Genomic DNA, 16,909 nt, shown 5'->3' on the forward strand with positions numbered 1-16,909 from the left:
ACAGAGGCACAGGGTGTCAGCTGTCCAAGAGCACAAGCTAATCTGGTGGCCCTGAGTGAGAAGTAGCAGGACGATCTGACAAGGTGTCACCTCCATGGTCTCCTGGCCAGGATGCTGGCCAATTACTGTGTGGACCACAGCCGCTCCCCGACTGTGTTCCCAGGGGCTGATTCAGAGCTGACCCACACCCGCCCGCGGAAGCTGTCCCCCACGCCACTGCCCAGGGCTCTGATGAGGATACACGGGACACCACGCAGAGAACCATGCCCCCGAGAGCCGTGTCTGCGGAGTCCTAGTCACTTGCAAGCAAGGACCAAAGGATCAAATCTAACACCATGAGGTTTGATGTGATGAAAAAGTGTGACTCTCCGTTTGGATTCAAAACATCCACGGGCAGATAAGACACAGGTTAGGAGCTGGTGCTTGGCAGCCACGTGTGGGTGAACAGCAGATGGTGGTCAATGCCAGCTCAGCGCCACTGTGGCACGGCATCCTCCACAGCTCGGAAAGAGCAGGGTGGCATCTGGGTCCCTCCAGCCATGCGGCTGGGTCCTCTGCCAGGGTGACAGGGACGCTGAAGCATGGCAGAGGAGAAGGGGACGGAAAGCAAAGTAGAGAGTGAAGGAATGAGAGTGTGAGGCCCAGAGATTCTGCGGAAAGGCTCCCCGGCGAAGGGCCATCCTCTCTCTCTATGTGGCAGCAAGGGGACAGCGCAGAGCATTGGTTAGGCTGCAGGGAGGTGCTTCGGACAATCACAGCCCCAGGTGGCCAGGGGTGGGGTCCCCATCAGAGGGGTCATGGCACGACTGGGCGGCTGCCAGCATGGAGCCAAAGCTGCAGGAGCACAGAATTCAAGCACTGCCTATAAAAGGCTCAGGCTGTGTGGTCAGGAATGAGCAAAGCACAGAACAGGAAGCCGGAGAGACCTGCAGTTGATGTTTGCTGAGCTCCTGCCACCCCCAGGGGCCTGTGCACGGTTCTTTATGTGTCTTATTTCTAATCCCCCAGTGACCTGCAGGTTATGCGTGGAAGCAGCTCCTGCCCAGGAGCAGGGGCTCAGATCTGGAGCCACCTGGCCAAGCCACCAAGCCCTTCCCACATCTCTCTGTGTGTCATGCTCTGCTCAGGCCACTCCACCTGTGACATTCACGCTCCAGACAAAAGAAGACAAAGGAGGGATCAATCGTTTCCTCTGGCTTTCTGAGAAGTGAATAGGTTTTTTTTTTTTTTTTTTTCCTAGAACTAAACATTCGTCTCAATCCCTGAGCTCCTCTATCAACTTTTGCAAATGAACCTACTTTTCTAGGCAGCCCAGCAGCTGTCAGGGCCCCAGGGCAGAGAAAGGGAAGAAAAGGGAGCCATCGGGGCTGAAGTCAGGGAGGAGATTCAGCCCGTGTGTGAGCCACGCGGCTGGAGAAGCCACGTGAAGGCCCCGTGTTGCCCGCAGGTGGCTGCGTGGAGGTGTGAGTCTGCCTGCGAACAGACCCATCCCAGGAGGTGGAGAGGGAGAGCCATTGATTGATTCTGGGGGCAGGTATTTTATGTCCTGGGTTGTTATTTATGTCTCTACACCTACACGCCCAAGACCCACACAAGTGGCTGTTGCAGCGTTTCTAAAGCATTTCCATGGGAGCCCAGCTGTCCTCTTTCTGGTGCACACTCCGCGGCAGGCAAGCTGGGGCAGCGGACAGGGCCGGGCGCCTCACCGGCTCCGTCTACCTGCTGCAGACCCCAGGGAGGAAGAAACGAAGCCAGCTTTGCCTTGAAAAGCCCCTGGGAGTGTGTGAGGCATAGGCCAGGCATGGGCCGCTGGGGGTGGCTGTTCACCTGGGGACAGCGGTTCGTCTCTCCTGGGGCTTTGCCTCGGCAGCACAGAATCAAGGGGGAGCCATCAAAATCCACAGCACTCGGAGCCACGAGGTGGGCTGAGCAAACTAGATGCCATGCTGCCAGAGGGGCTGCAGGGGCCTGGACCGGCCAGGTGGGGTCTGGCTGGTGAGCTCAGGCAGTGACCATGCCCTGGAGCAGGGCTGGTCATGAAGGTGAAGGCCAAGGTCGCTGGGAGGGCCTGTGCAGAGGGGCAGCTTGGCTCTGCCCACCAGACCCTGAGTCCAGGGAGGAGGTGCCCATGTAGGGTGTTGCCTGGCAAAGGGGCCAGAGCCCAGCTCGGGGTGACAGGCATGTGGGTGAGAGGTGGTGACAGTGGGCAACTGTTTACACACAGGGGGGTTGATCCCATATGTAAGCATGTTAAGAAGAATGGGAGCCAGGGTTTCACTGTCAGAGAAAGGAGTCACAGAGAAGAGTGGGGAAGGGAGACTAAAGCCCGTGGGGCTGAATTAGAGGTGCAGGTGTCACGTGACCATGGCCTTGACAACATGCATAATAGATAGGTGGGGAACACGTGCCATGTCCGTGTCATGTCCATACACGTGACACCACACACACACACACACACACACACACACACACACACACGAACTCTTCCAGCTGAGACAGTTGGGGAGCCTCCAGACCCTAAAATTGACAAGCATACCTAGCCCCATGTCCTCCTGTCTAAAAGCTACCGTCCGCTAAACAGAGTCAAGATTCGGTAAAGAAATGTCTAATTCTGGAACCAGTGAGATGAGCCTGCAACATCTGTGCCAGGAAACAAGAACGTTCATACAAAGTGAAGAAGGAAGAAGGTAGTTTGAGATGCTCCCAGGACCAAATCAGGGAGAATCTGAGCATCAGAGTACCTACTGGTACTAACGGCTATAATCCACTGAATAAAAAAGGAAATGAATGGGAAGGGTGGAAATATTTCCATGCTTTCATCTCTCAGAAACACTCATCACGGATCAAGGGGGAGAAGCCTGGCGGGCATGACCTCAACCAGGGATCAAGGCAAACGCTGTCAGGACAGGACACAACTACACGGCATGCCTCCGGAATGCCGTGAGGATGCAGAGGATGCAGCCTCATGTCCGGGGTGTCCCTCCAGGACAGGCGACGGGAATCTGACTGTGAGGAAGCATCCCCCACCCCTTTGAGGTTCAGCCCACAGGATGCTGGGCTGTGATCACCAAGGCCACGAGAGCTGAGGGGAGTCTGCGGGTTCCAGCTGGAAGGAGACCAGGACAGGACCACAAAGGGCAGTGTGTTGGGTGAGACCCAGTCCTCCAGCAGAGACGGGTGCCATTGCTTCCCCCGCCGACCTCAGAGGGCGTCTGAGCACAGATAACGAGGACGTGGGAGGGCTGGCCTTGTCGCATGTGGCCGCGAAGGAAACACCCCTGTTTGCAGGAAGCACACGCTTACGTATTCAGGGATATCGCATCCACAGCCTGCTCCCAAATGGCTCAGAAAAACAACCAGCTGCATCTGCACCCTTCTGTACATTGGGATGTGTCAGAGGTTAAAAGAAAGAAGAAAGGGAGGAAAGCGAGAGGGGAAGAGAATCTAACATGACAAGTGCTGGAGGCAGGGGAGGGGAGGAGGGACCTCGCGGTGTGAACCAGAGGGGCCAGCGAGGGCTCCGCACGCCCCCCGCCCCCAGGCCCCCACCCAAGGGTCAGAGATTCCTTCCACCTGATGCTCTGCAGTGACTGCGGGGCCGTGGTCTTCTGAGAGGAGGGAGGCGGCCAGGATGAGAGGCAGATGCAGGGAAAGGGGTCCAGGCAGAGCCCCAAGGGCAGGATCACTGCACAGAGAAACCTGGGGAGGGTCCAAACGCTCTTTAGGGCCCAGGGCTGGGACCCACCAAGCCCCAGCAGAGCCTGAGCCTCCAGATATTTGCACCCACCTTCTGCTCCTGAGAGAGTCTAGCTTTCACTTTCACAATTGGCAGGCACTCCTGGTGCTGCCTCATCAACCGAAACATGCCTTAGGAAAGAGTATGGGAGCAAGGGCCATGGACAGAGGGGTGGCCCACATCCCTGAGTCAGTCTCCACCTCTGTGAAGCGGGAAGAAACACCTGCCCCATCTCACAAGGTAGGGGAGAGAGATCAAATGAAAACACGAGGATGCCAGGCTCTGTCTCTCTTATAGAGAAAGAACTGGTCGGCTTTCTTTCTCCATCTTCAGTCTAGAGGTCACCACTTGGCCCGGGTCAGGTATTTTCCTGAGGAGTGTGCAGAGTGACCTGGCTCTGCTGAGTGAACCCAGAGAGGCTGGACAGCAAGCCAGTGGTCCAGGTCTGAGCTGCACTTCCACTACGCAGGCTGCAAAGACTCTGCTTGCGGCCCCTCCATGCAGCCTCTTTCCCACCATCACCCAACCATCATCGCCCCTCACTTCCCAGCATCCTTCCTCACTCAGCCTAGACTCCAAAACCCCCACTGTGTCAGTGGCTGGCTCACACCACCACCCCCACCCCCGGTCCAGGCAGCCCTCCCTCCACTGCCTGCCAAGATGCTGAGTGTGGGAGGGCAGGGCCCTCTGAAGATCTGGGTCCACTCATCCCGTAACCTTCTTGACCTGGACTTCCGTGCCTGCCCCTCCATGGAGGCTGCTCCTGTTAAGAACACATTCTCCTTAGTGGCCACAGTAATTCATGGGTCACATCTTTGTTCTTATCTTACTTGATCCCTTAGCATCCTCCCCCTTTACCCCTCTCTCCCAAAGGTCCATCGACCTCGCTGCCCTCACTCTGCCTCCTGCTGGCCCCTTCTCCTCCCCTTGACCTTCAAGGGGTGAAATGCCCTAGAGCTCCATCTTTGGCCATTTCTCTCCTCTAGTGATACATTATCCCCAGAAGACCTCGTCCTGGGGCCTTAAATAACACCTGTAGAGGTTCCCGTCATGGCTCAGCAGTAACGAACCCGACTAGCATCCATGAGGATGCAGGTTCAACCCCAGGCCTTGCTCTGTGGGTTAAGGATCCGGCGTTGGCATTGCTGTGAACTTTGGTGTGGGTCACAGACGCAGCTCGGATCCTGTGTTGCTATGGCTGTGGTACGCAGGCAGATAGTTGCAGCTCCTACTTAACCCCTAGCCTGGGAACTTCCATGTGCCACAGGTGCAGTCCTAAAAGGCAAAAAAATAAATACAGAAAGAAACACCTGTATGCTGAAGACTCCCAAACTTGTAGCCCATGCTCCAGCCTCCCTGGAACCCTAGACTCTGCTTGTCCACCTGCCTCTCCCCAGGGATCGCAGCCGTAACATGTGCCAAGGAGGACTCCTGACTTTTTCCTGTGTCCTGTCACCTCAGCATTCCACTATCCACCCTGTTACTCAAGGCAAAAAGCCAGTCCTGCTCCCATCTCATTTCTCCTTCACTTGTGTGGCCCATCAGCAGATCTACCGCAGAGCTACGAAATAGCCTCTGAATATGTCTCTGCCTGCACTCTTGATGCCTACAGCCTATTCCAGCCCATTCTCCGCAGAGAACGCTCCTCCCTTACTTAGAATCCTCCAAAAGGGCTTTGACGTCCTGAAGAGAAAGTTCAACCTAGTTTTCCTAGTTTATAAACGCTACATGATCCAGTCCTGCTCAGCATAGGACCTGGGGTGAAATCTCATCTCCCTGACTGATGGAAGGTGGGAGTTCTGATCAGGGAGCCTTTGGGAGTGAATGAGTGTGTTCACGATGAGTCTCAGAGGGAGAGGCTGACATGGCACCATTGCCTGGGAAAGGGGAGAGGGGAGGAAAGGAGGAGGCACATCTGTCTTTAGCCTCAGACTCCAGCTGCAAGAACGTCCATCCCCCCTACATGTACTCCAATGTTCACTGCAGCACTATATACAATAGCCAAGACATGGAAACAACCTAAATGCCCATAGACAGAGGAGTGGATAAAGAAGATGTGGTACATATACACAATGGAATATTACTCAGCCATTAAAAGGAACGAAATAACAGCATTTGCAGCAACAATTTCTAGGATGGACCTAGAAATTATCACACTAAGTGAAGTCAGACAGCCAATGAGACACCAACATCAAATGCTCTCACTGACATGTGGAATCTAAAAAAGGACACGATGAACTTCTTTGCAGAACAGATACTGACTCACAGACTTTGAAAAACTTATGGTTTCCAAAGGAGACAGGTTGGTGGGTGGGGGGATGCACTGGGGGTTTGGGATGGAAATGCTATAAAATAGGGTTGTGATCATCATTGTACAACTATTAATGTAATAAAATTCATAGAATAATAAAAAAATAATAAAGTAAATACCATTTAAAAAAAAAAGAAAGTCCACCCCCAAGAGCGGCTACTTGCCAAGGCAGCCCAGTCAGCAGCAGGGCTAGTGGGAACAAGAGGACCGCATTTCTCCAAAGGCAGAGGCTGGATCTGCTGGGCTGCCACTGGGCAGGTGTCCGAAGAGATGGGGCTGAGGGTTGTGGCGAGGGAGAAGGAGGAGGAATGGCTGCCACTTTGCAAAACACTATAGACGTCTACAGCTGGGGCCACACCGAGGGCTGAGAAAGGAAGGATTCAGCCTCAGGCTCGGCTCACTGGAGGCTGAATGGGAAAGACATGCCCTCAGCTGGCACAGCAGGGATTGGAGACCTCAGAGCCCCACGGGCACAGTCCTGCTCAAAGGGCCTCTGCTGGCCTCCACCATCACAAGGCCAGGTGCTCCCATATCAGTCTACGTTACCCAGACAAGGAAGTGGAAGCTCCCCTACCCCCTCCGTCCGTGGGAAAGCGAGAGAAGCTATGTCTTACTGTTGTCCAGGTGGTTAGCCTTAATGATCTTCTCTGAGTAGTCGGAAATACTGGAGCATTCAATCTAGAAAGGACACAGAACAAAGGGGCAAGCGTCAAAAGAATCATAGCACGTCTGGGCCCAGAGGGTGCACAGCTACTTTGGGCTCCATCCCAACTATACTAATAAATACTGAGCTTTTGGCTTATACCAGATGCTGCTCTAAGCACCTGACGTGTATGAAACTCATTCACTCCTCACAGCCACCCTGTAGGCTATAATTGTGCCCATTTTACAGATGGGGAAACTGAGGTGCAGAGAAGTGAATTGTCCAGGTCCAACCAGAGCTCATGGGTCTGGCTGCCTAGCCCTGACTCTCCACCCCACAGTAGGACCAGGCACTCTAAGGCAATGATGATGTCAGCTCGAGTTCTGAAAATCAAATGTCCTCCACAAACATCAGCTGGTCCAGGGCAGGGCCAGGAGCAATGCCCAGGTGATGGGGGGCCAGGGAGCTTGCCTGCTTCCTGGAAGCCACACGTGATGTCTTCCTGGAGATGTGACCCCAGCCAGGAGGGGACAGGAAGGGCCAATGGAGGTGGGGAGAGGCATGCTCACCCCAAACACTTTCTTGGCCCCTGCTTTGGCAGCAAACATGGAGAGGATCCCAGTGCCGCTCCCCACATCCAGCACGACCTTGTCCTTGAACACGTGCTTGTTGTGGTACATGGAGTTCCGGTAGGTGAGTGTCCGCACCTCATCCTTCAGCATCTCCTGTGTGGAAGGAAAGGCAGAGCCAATGGGTTCAGGCCATGTGGGTGTGCACCTGCAGGGTCGTGGGCCCAGAGCCGTCCCACCTAATTCTTCAGAGACCCCAGTGGTGTCACGAGGCAGAGCCACAGAAGAGTACGGCTGGACCAGGGGCTCCCTGCCTTGGCACAAACAACTCCAGCTCTAAAACTCTGTCCCAGGAAGATCACTGTATCCTTAAAGGAGAAACATCCAGACCTGGCAATTCATCAAAAACCAAATGAGGGAGTTCCTGTCATGGCTCAGTGGTTAACGAACCCAACTAGGAACCATGAGGATGCGGGTTCGATCCCTGGCCTCGCTCAGTGGGTTAGGGATCCTGCATTGCCATGAGCTGTGGTGCAGGTCGCAGATGCAGCTCGGATCTGGTGTGCTGTGGCTGTGGTGTAGGCCAGTGACTACAGCTCCAATTAGACCGCTAGCCTGGGAACTTCCATATGCTGCAGGTGCAGCCCTAAAAAGCAAAAAAAAAAAAAAAAAAGCCAAAACAAACAAGCAAAAAAAAACAAATGAAAAGGGTCGGTACCAATACAGCATGAGAGATTTAGGTCAGACCTGAGGCAGGACATTCAGCCACCGTGAAGAATTGGTTTTAAACAGGTTATTGAAGGAGGCTTTGCGTGTATGTGCGTGTGTGTGTGTGTGTGTGTGTGTGTGTGTGTGTGTGTACTTTTTCTGTTTTTCCATTTGCTTGTTTTGAAGACTAGAAAACATGTTTCTTTCTCCACCATTATGTAAGTGCTTTGGGATAAGAGCAGAACTGGATTACCCATTACAACTGTCTCCAACTCGAGGAGAACATGAACTGTGTATGGTGGTGAGGCAGGGATCTTTGTCCATTCAAGTGTCAGCAAACACTCTAATCACCAAGAGTCCTGGAATTTTTGAAGTATGCTTTCAGAATACCTTTTAATATAACTTGCACACATAAGAAGCACAGATTTTAAACATGTGTGTGTGTGTACATATATATATAGTCTTTTTAGGGCCATATCCATGGCACATGGAGATTGCCAGGCTACGGGTCTAGTCAGAGCTGTAGCTGCCAGCCTACACCACACCCACAGCAATGCTGGATCGGAGCCACATCTGTGACCTACACCACAGCTCACAGCAACGCCAGATCCTTAACCCACTGAGCAAGGCCAGGAATTGAAACTGCATTCTCATGGATACTCGTCAGATTCGTTTCCTCTGAGCCATGATGGGGACTCCTAAATATGTATTTTAAATGTAAAAGTTCCGATGAATGTAAACCCGTGTAACCACCACCATAATCCAGATATAGGACATTGCCATTATTCCAGAAAGCCTTTCATGCCCACATGCAGGTAACTCTCACCTGCATTCCAGACAACCAATGATCTAATTTCTACCACCAAAGTTTCCTTCTGTCACTGCCAAAACCTCATATCAATGGAATTATACAGTATGTACACTTTTGAGTCTGGCTTCTACTCAAGTTCTTGAGATTCATTCATTTGACTGCATTTATTCTTTCTTGTTACTGTGGCTGTTGACTAAGTATTTCCATCACATGACCTTACCAGACATTTGCATCCAGTCACAGGCTGATGGGCATTTGGATTGTTACAAATAAAGCTGTTACGAATATTCCTGTTTTAAGGGTTTTTTTGGCCACTGCCCACAGCATGCAGTTTCCAAACCAGGTATCGAAACTTTACCACTGGAGTAACCACAGCCACATCAGGGATGTACCAGATCCTTAATCTGCTGAACCACCAGGGCATTTCCTTGTTTAAGTATTGTTGAAAATACAGAGGTCCCTACCTTACCCTGGTTTTTCAACTTTACCATGGTACTAAAACCATACACGTTCAGCAGAAAGCGTACGTCAAGTTTTGAATCTTGATCTCTTCCTGGACTGGCAAAATGCAGTATGATCCTCCCCCCACAATGCTGGGCAACAACAGGTCCCAGGCAGGCCCACGATCACAAAGATGAGCAACTGATATACTTAGAACCATCCTGGGCTCAGACAACCTTCTGCTTTCCACTTTCAGCACAGTATTCAATACATTTCCTAAGCAATTCAACACTTCATTATAAAACAGGCTTTAGAGTTCCCGTTGCGGCTCAGCGGTAACAAACCCAACTAATATCTATGAGGATGCAGGTTCGATCCCTGGACTCGCTCAGTGGGTTAAGGATCCAGTGTTGCCGTGAGCTGTGGTGTAGGTTGCAGATGCAGCTCAGATCATGCATTGCTGTGGCTGTGGCTTTGGCTGGCAGCTATAGCTCTGATTTGACCCCTAGCCTGGGAACCTCCAAGTGCTGTAGGTGGCCATAAAAAGACAAAAAAAAAAAAAAAAAAAAAAAAAGGCTTTGTGTCAGACGGTCTTGCCCACGCCCACCTGGAGGCTGATGTTGTTCTGAGCACAGTTCAGGTGGGTGGGGCGGGGCTGTGATATGAGGGCATAAAAACCTCATCATGTGCTGAGGAAGATTTGTATGTTTTTATTTGGATAAATACCTAGAAATGGATTTGCTGGGTCTTAAGGGGGATATTTAATTTTGTTAGAAATTGCCAGTCTTTTCAAAATAGTTGTGTGATTTTACAATTCCGAGTTCAAGTTTTTCCACATGCTGTCCACTTAGTCTTATTGATTTTGAAACTTTTAGCGGTTCTAGTAACTATGAACTGCGATCTCATTGCGACCTGATGGCTATTGATGTAGATGGTTTTTTCATGGTTTTATTGACTATTCACAGACATCTTCTTTTGTGAATGATCTCTTTTGCCCTTTTGTTCTTGAGCTATTTGTTGTTTCCTTATTGAATTGTAGGAGTTCATATTTTATGGAAACAAATCCTTTGTCAGATATACGGGTTAGGAATATCTTCTTCCATTCTGTGATTTCCCTTTTCATTTTCCTAATCTTGACTTTTGTTTTTTATTTTTTTATTTGAACTTTTTTATTTCCCCAATATATTGGTTTTTTTTCTACTGTATAGCATGGCGACCCATTTACACATACATGTTTGTTCACCGCTAATCTTGACTTTTGAAATGCAGTTTTTCATTTGGATAAAGACTTTTTTTCCCTTTCATGATTAGAATTTTGTGTGTCCTTCCTAATCTTTGTCTACTCCAAGGCACAAAGATTCACTCCTACGTCTTCTTCTAGAAGTTTTATAGTTGCGGCCTTTGCTTTTAGGTTTTGATTCAAGTCAAACTAATTTTTGTATAGTAAGTTAGGGATGTGAGTTCATTTTTTCAGACAAATAGATGGTTCTAGCACCATTTGCTGAATACACTATCATCTTCTCCAAAGAATTAACTTACCACCTTTATCGGAAAATCAATTACCTATATGCGGGTGGCCTCTCAGATCTGTCCCATTCATATATTGATTTAACAGTCACTTGAATACAGTAGCTTTGTATGAATCTTGAAATAAAGTACTATAAATCTTCCAGCTTAGTCCTTCTTTTACAAGATTATTATTATTTTTTTGGATGCTTTGCATTTCCATACACATTTTAGAACCAATTTGCCCATTTGTTATTTCATTCAGACTAGCAGCTTGGAGTTGATTGGAAGTGAATTGAATCCATAGATCTGTTTAGGAGAATTGACACCTAGGCAATATTCGGCTTTACCATCCAAAACACTGATACAGCTCTCCATTTAGTCAGGTTTTGTTTAATTTCTCCCTGTAATGTTTATATTTCTTTTGCTAGATTTATTCTTAACTACTTTATTTTATCATACTTCATAGTACTGTATGGGATGTGTTTAAAATTTCATTTTCCAATTGTTTTTTGTGAGTGTATACACTGACCTTATATTCTACAGCTTTGCTCACTTTACATATTAATTTTAGTAGGATTTATCTGTAGATTCCTTTATTTTTCTTCATAAACATTCTTGTCACTTGTGAATGAAGACAACTTTACTTCTTTTTTCTCATCTATGTTTTTTTATCTCTTGTTCTTTGCTTTTTCTTTGTTGCACTGGTAAGGATTGAATAGAAGAAGAGGAAACAGGCATTCTTCTTCTGTTCCAATGATATACAAATGTCATCATTGAATGTGATTTTGGCTGTAAGCTTTTGATAAATGTCTTTTATTACATTGGAAATGCTTTCCTCTGTTTCTAATTTGCTGAGCACTTTCATCACAAATTGGCATTGAGTTTTGTCATATGCTTCTTAGACATTTCTCCAAATTGTATATGACTTTTCTCCTTTGTCTCTCCTTTGTTCTGCGAATGGGTTGAACTCCATAGACTGGTTTCAAATGTTGAACAAACACCTTGTCGTGATATATTATCCTTTATAATATTGCTTGATTTTTTTGTCTTTTTCTGCTATTTCTTGGGCCGCTCCCTCGGCATATGGAGGTTCCCAGGCTAGGGGTCGAATCAGAGCTGTAGCCACCGGCCTACACCAGAGCCACAGCAACGCGGGATCCGAGCCGCATCTGCAACCTACACCACAGCTCACGGCAACGCCGGATCGTTAACCCACTGAGCAAGGGCAGGGATTGAACCCGCAACCTCATGGTTCCTAGTCGGATTCGTTAACCACTGCACCACGACGGGAACTCCACATTGCTTGATTTTATTTATAAATATTTTCTTGCAAATTTTTGCATCTATACTTATGAGGGACATCGATCTGTAATTGTCTCTTACCGTCCCTGGTAATCAAAGTTCTGCTGGGTTCATCACACAAATTAGCAAGTGTTCTCCCCTCATACATTTCCTGAAAAAGTTTCCCTGAGATTGGTATTTTTTTTAAATGTTTAATTTCATTTACCAGTAAAACTATCTGAGCCTGAAGTTCTTCTGGGGGGAAATTTAAAGGATAAATTTAATTTGTTGAATAGGGTGCTATTTTAGTTTACTAAGCACATTTTCATCAGGTTTGACATGGTGTTTTTTTCAAGGAATTTATCCATTTCAGTTGAGATGTCAAATTTACGGGCATAATATTGTCATAATACTCGCTAGTCACCTGTCAAATGTCTATATGGTCTACAGTGATGTTTTTGCCTTTATTGATGATATTGTCATTTGTGTTTTCTTCCTTGATCAATCTAGCTAAACGTTATCCATTTCATCATTCTTCACAAAAACAAACTTTCAGCTTTATTGGTTTTCTCTAATATTTGACTCTAATTCATTGATTTTTGCCCTTATCTTTATTATATCCTTCTTTCAACTTAGGCTTTATTTTCTCTTCTTTCTCCAGCTTTGTAAGGTGAAAGCTCTGATTATGATTTTGTTCCTTTCTTTTGGTCTAGTAGAAGCAATGAAAGCTATTAATTTTCTTCCAAAGACTGCTTTAACCAATTTTTCCCCAAATTGCATACGTTGTGTGCTTTAGTTCAGTTTCTATAACAAATTACAGTACACTGGGAGACTTAAACAACACATATTTATTCCTCATAGCTCTGGAGGCTGAGAAGTCCAAGATCAAGCTGCCAGCAGATCCACTGTCTGGTGAGGACCTGCTTCCTGGTTTGTAGGTGGCTGCTTTCTCCTTGTATCCTCAAAGGATGAAGAACAGAGCAGGGAAGCCCTCTTCTAAGGGCACTAATCCCCTTCATGAAGGCTCCACCCTTGTGGCCTAATTACCTCCCCTAAGCCTCACCTCCTGACACCATCACATTGGGAGTTAGGATTTCAACATATGAGTCTTGGGAGTAGACAAACATCAAGTCCCTAGATTGTGCTTTTACTGCCATTCAGTTTAGAATATTCTCTAATTTCTCTTGTGATTTCTTTTCTGACCCTGTTCTCAGTTGTTGCATAATTTCCAAATATTTGGAGATTTTCTAGTTAATTTACTGTTTATTGATTTCTAAATTAATTTTGTCATGACCAAAAAAAGCATACTCTGCATTATTTCAGTCTTTTGAAACTTGCTGAGATGTGTTTATGGCTCAGCATATGTTCTGTCTTACTGAATATTTCCATGTGCACTTAAAATAATGTATATTCTGTATTCTGGGAATGCAGTGTTCTATTCTATAAACGTCTATTACATGTGGTTGTTTGATGGTGTTGCTCAGATTTTCTACATCCTTACTGATTTTGTATGTATTTGTCTATCGACTAAGAGGGAAAGTATTCTAAAAAAAAAATCTTTGACCATGGGATTTGTATTTTTCTCCCTCTGGTTCTGTAGCTATTGCTTCATGTTTTTGAAGCTCAGTGCCTACATGTGTGAAGGCTTTGTAACATGTCTCCTTACCAAGCAGAACTACATTTCCCAGAATTCCCATTCTGCTAGGTCTCCAGTTAGGGTGGGTCACAAGGGAGAGTCTCATGAGATTCAGAAGTACAAAGGAAGCAGGAAACCTTTTGTAGTGCACCCTTTTTTTTCATGGCCACAGCCACAGCATATGGAAATTCTTAGGCTAGGGGTCAAATCAGAGCTGCAGCTGCTGGCCTACACCACAGCCATAGCTGTGGGATCCGAGCTGTGTCTGTGACCTACACCACAGCTCACAGCAACACCAGATCCTTAACCCACTGAGTGAGGCCAGGGATGTAACCTGCATCCTCATGGATCCTAGTCAGGTTCATTACCACTGAGCCACAATGGAAACTCCATTGCTGATATGTTAATTCGCCTCACTGGCATGATGCAGCAGCTGGGCCTGCAATTGTTCTACCTTTGTCTTCAGTTTCTCTGACCCCTGAGTCAAGTGTGTGAGTTTTTAGCTCCAAGGTGAAACACTCTGGCCTCTACAGGATATGCTCACCACCAAGGTCAGAGCAAGAGAATGGATACATGTTCCAGCCTGTCCTCACAGGGTTTGGGCTTTTGCTTATGAGTTCTAGCTACTTCTGATCTCCCCTTATTTTGCACTCACAGCCCTTTCCTGATTACCTGCCCTTACATCAAGTTCCAGCATCAGATATGGAGACAATGCAGCCTTACACAATTGTGTAAATATTGCAATATATATACGTCCTACTGAATCTGCTTCCATGGTTGAGCCATGACTGAGACAAAATTTGGTACCAAGAATATCTTAAGAGTGTGTTCCCTGAATTGGTTCTGAGAGTTCTGGAACTGGTTCTTTGATCTCAATAGGTTTCAAGGCACTAAGGACTCTCTTGCCATCGGTGAAGAGGGCACTGGCAGTCAACAGCATGAAATGGCAAAAGGGTCACTCAAGTTTTAGCTTTAGACACTTTGTGATGAACTACCTACGGAAGACAAGACTCCAGGTGACCAAGGAGTCACTATCTTAGAACATTTCAGTCATGATAAGGAATATAAGGGGTGAATTGGTTGATTGGTTGTGCTAACTGCTCTAGAAAACTTAGAGAAAGAAAATGATGAGCTCAGGGATTTAAATTCCCAGCTCAAGGTCTTCATATAACACCTGAAATCTTCTAGGACTCTGAAAAAATAAAAGGAAGGAAAGAAAAGAAAAAAGACCTTATTTTCTTACAAGGTCAAGATTTCTGAAAACCAAATCCAAGGTTTAATCTTGTCTGAGTTATAACACACAGTGAATTCCCATTTTTGCAGAGCCTCTTTTGTTAAAGTTGAGTCATCTATTGGTAAAGAATGGGATCCAAAAATTAGATTGGGAACATATGAGCAGAGCCAATGAAGCTGGGATCTTAAGTCCCTAAATTACACAGTCTTCTTTCCCAGTAGGAGCACCTTCTACCCCTGCCCAAGAAAGTTATCTTTCTTTTTCCTGAACAGTCATACTGGTGTCCTTTGAGGTAACTGCTGGCAAGGTACTGCCAATACTCCTCATACTTAACCTCAAGAATCCTATAACTAGATTTGACTCCAAGAAGACCCCAAAGAGTGAGACACAAAAGTGACCCATGAGGAGGTGTGATACACACCAAAAGAACTGCATAAGACTTTCAACCTATATACACTGAAATCTGGGGAATAGGAATGGATATGGTTAGTAAGGGCGAGGGGTCAAGATGGAAGAAACATAAAGTTGGGCTGAGACAAATGTGTTGACGAAGGCCCACTAAGCAGATGGTGGACTCACTCTTTTACCTCCAAGGGCTTGGAATGCCTGTAACAGTTAGTATGGTTTATTGACTAAAACAGGGACCCAAAGTTAGCCTAAATGAAGGAGAAATGCCGGCACTTCCTGTATGCTGAAGGGGAAGGTATCCAAAGGCTTGGGGAGATCAGAATGTCGAAATGCATCTGTCATGTAAGATCCACTCACCGACACCAGAGAATAGACCTCCCACTACAGCTGCAAGAAAGACGTGTGTGAGGGAAGGCCAGTACCCTTGGAGAGTATGGTGCCCTTCTCTGTAGTTAGAAATTACAGTGGGAAATGCTACCATCAAACTGAGATTCCTAAGCACCATGGCAATAATATCCAACTGGTGTTCTGGGTTGCAGGGTAAATTGTAGCGTGTAATCACCAAAGATGATGTGAGCATGGTTAGGTAAGGACAGCAGAGCCGACACTGTATGTGTCATAGTCTGGCTCACCAAGACCTATGGAGTGGGCCAGGTGATAACGGTATCTCAAGAGAATAAAGAGTAAGAAACATACTAAATTCTTACTGGATCTATTTAAGCAGAAAAGTTATAGGTCTAGTGAACAGAAGTCTGGCTGAATAACCAAAACAGAGAGTCATGGCCCCTCAGTAGATTCCCAGACTTGAGCTAACTTATAGACCCAGCAGCCCTTGGATGAAGGGGAAGTCATGTAACATTAAGAGAAACCCTGCCATGTTGCCAAAATTGTGGACTGTTAACTCTTTCCCAAGATGACCTGCAGACATTTACCAGCATGTCTGCATCAGAGAAAGGAAAATAAACAGAGCTTTGAGGATTATTGGACTCTGGTTCTGAACTGACACTAGTTCCATGAGATCCATTAGTCCAGGAGACTAATTCCAGGAGACCCATATCCACATTCACTTTGCCAGTTTGGCCTTGCAGAAGAGAGGCAGAGCTTGGAGGATGGCCAGGGATTATCACAAACTCAATCAGGTGGTGATGCCAACTGCAGTGGCTGGTTCATATCTGCTTTCATCATTTGAGCAAATTAATCCAGAGAGAGCAAATTTTTATCAACTTTAGCCATTTATCCATCTATATTTCTTCAAATATTTTTTCTATCCCATTCTTTCTCTTGTCTAGAATTCCAAATATTCACATTTTACCACTTAATTCTGTTTCTTAAATCATTGAGGCTCTCATCCCTTGTCAATTTGTCTATTCTTCAGCTTCCATGATTTCTATTTCCCTCTCCATGTGTTCACAGATTCTATGTATCCTATCTGTTATCACTTCCATCCAATGAATATTTGGTTTAGATATCATATTTTTCTGCTGCAGGATTTCAATTTCATCTATTATATTCATCTCTTCCTGGAATTTTTTTTCTTTTTATGGCCATACCTGTGGCATATGGAAGTTCCCAGGCTAGGATCAAATCAGAGCTGCAGCTGTAGGCCTATGGTGCAGCTTGCA

General features: G+C 46.8%; 1 protein-coding gene across 2 annotated transcripts in view; it reads right to left on the reverse strand.

Annotated features, from left to right (window-relative positions):
* Positions 1-16,909, reverse strand: part of PRMT8 (protein arginine methyltransferase 8) — an 86,587-nt gene that overhangs the window by 27,656 nt on the left and 42,022 nt on the right. For both annotated transcript variants that reach the window (XM_003481700.4, XM_005664074.3), the window contains exons 3-4: positions 7,260-7,415; positions 6,662-6,725 (exon numbers count right to left, since the gene is read on the reverse strand). In XM_003481700.4, coding sequence (XP_003481748.2) covers positions 6,662-6,725; positions 7,260-7,415 — 220 coding nt within the window. The remainder of the gene's footprint in view (positions 1-6,661; positions 6,726-7,259; positions 7,416-16,909) is intronic.

Source organism: Sus scrofa, chromosome 5 (assembly GCF_000003025.6).
Source record: "Sus scrofa isolate TJ Tabasco breed Duroc chromosome 5, Sscrofa11.1, whole genome shotgun sequence".
NCBI lineage: Eukaryota > Metazoa > Chordata > Mammalia > Artiodactyla > Suidae > Sus > Sus scrofa.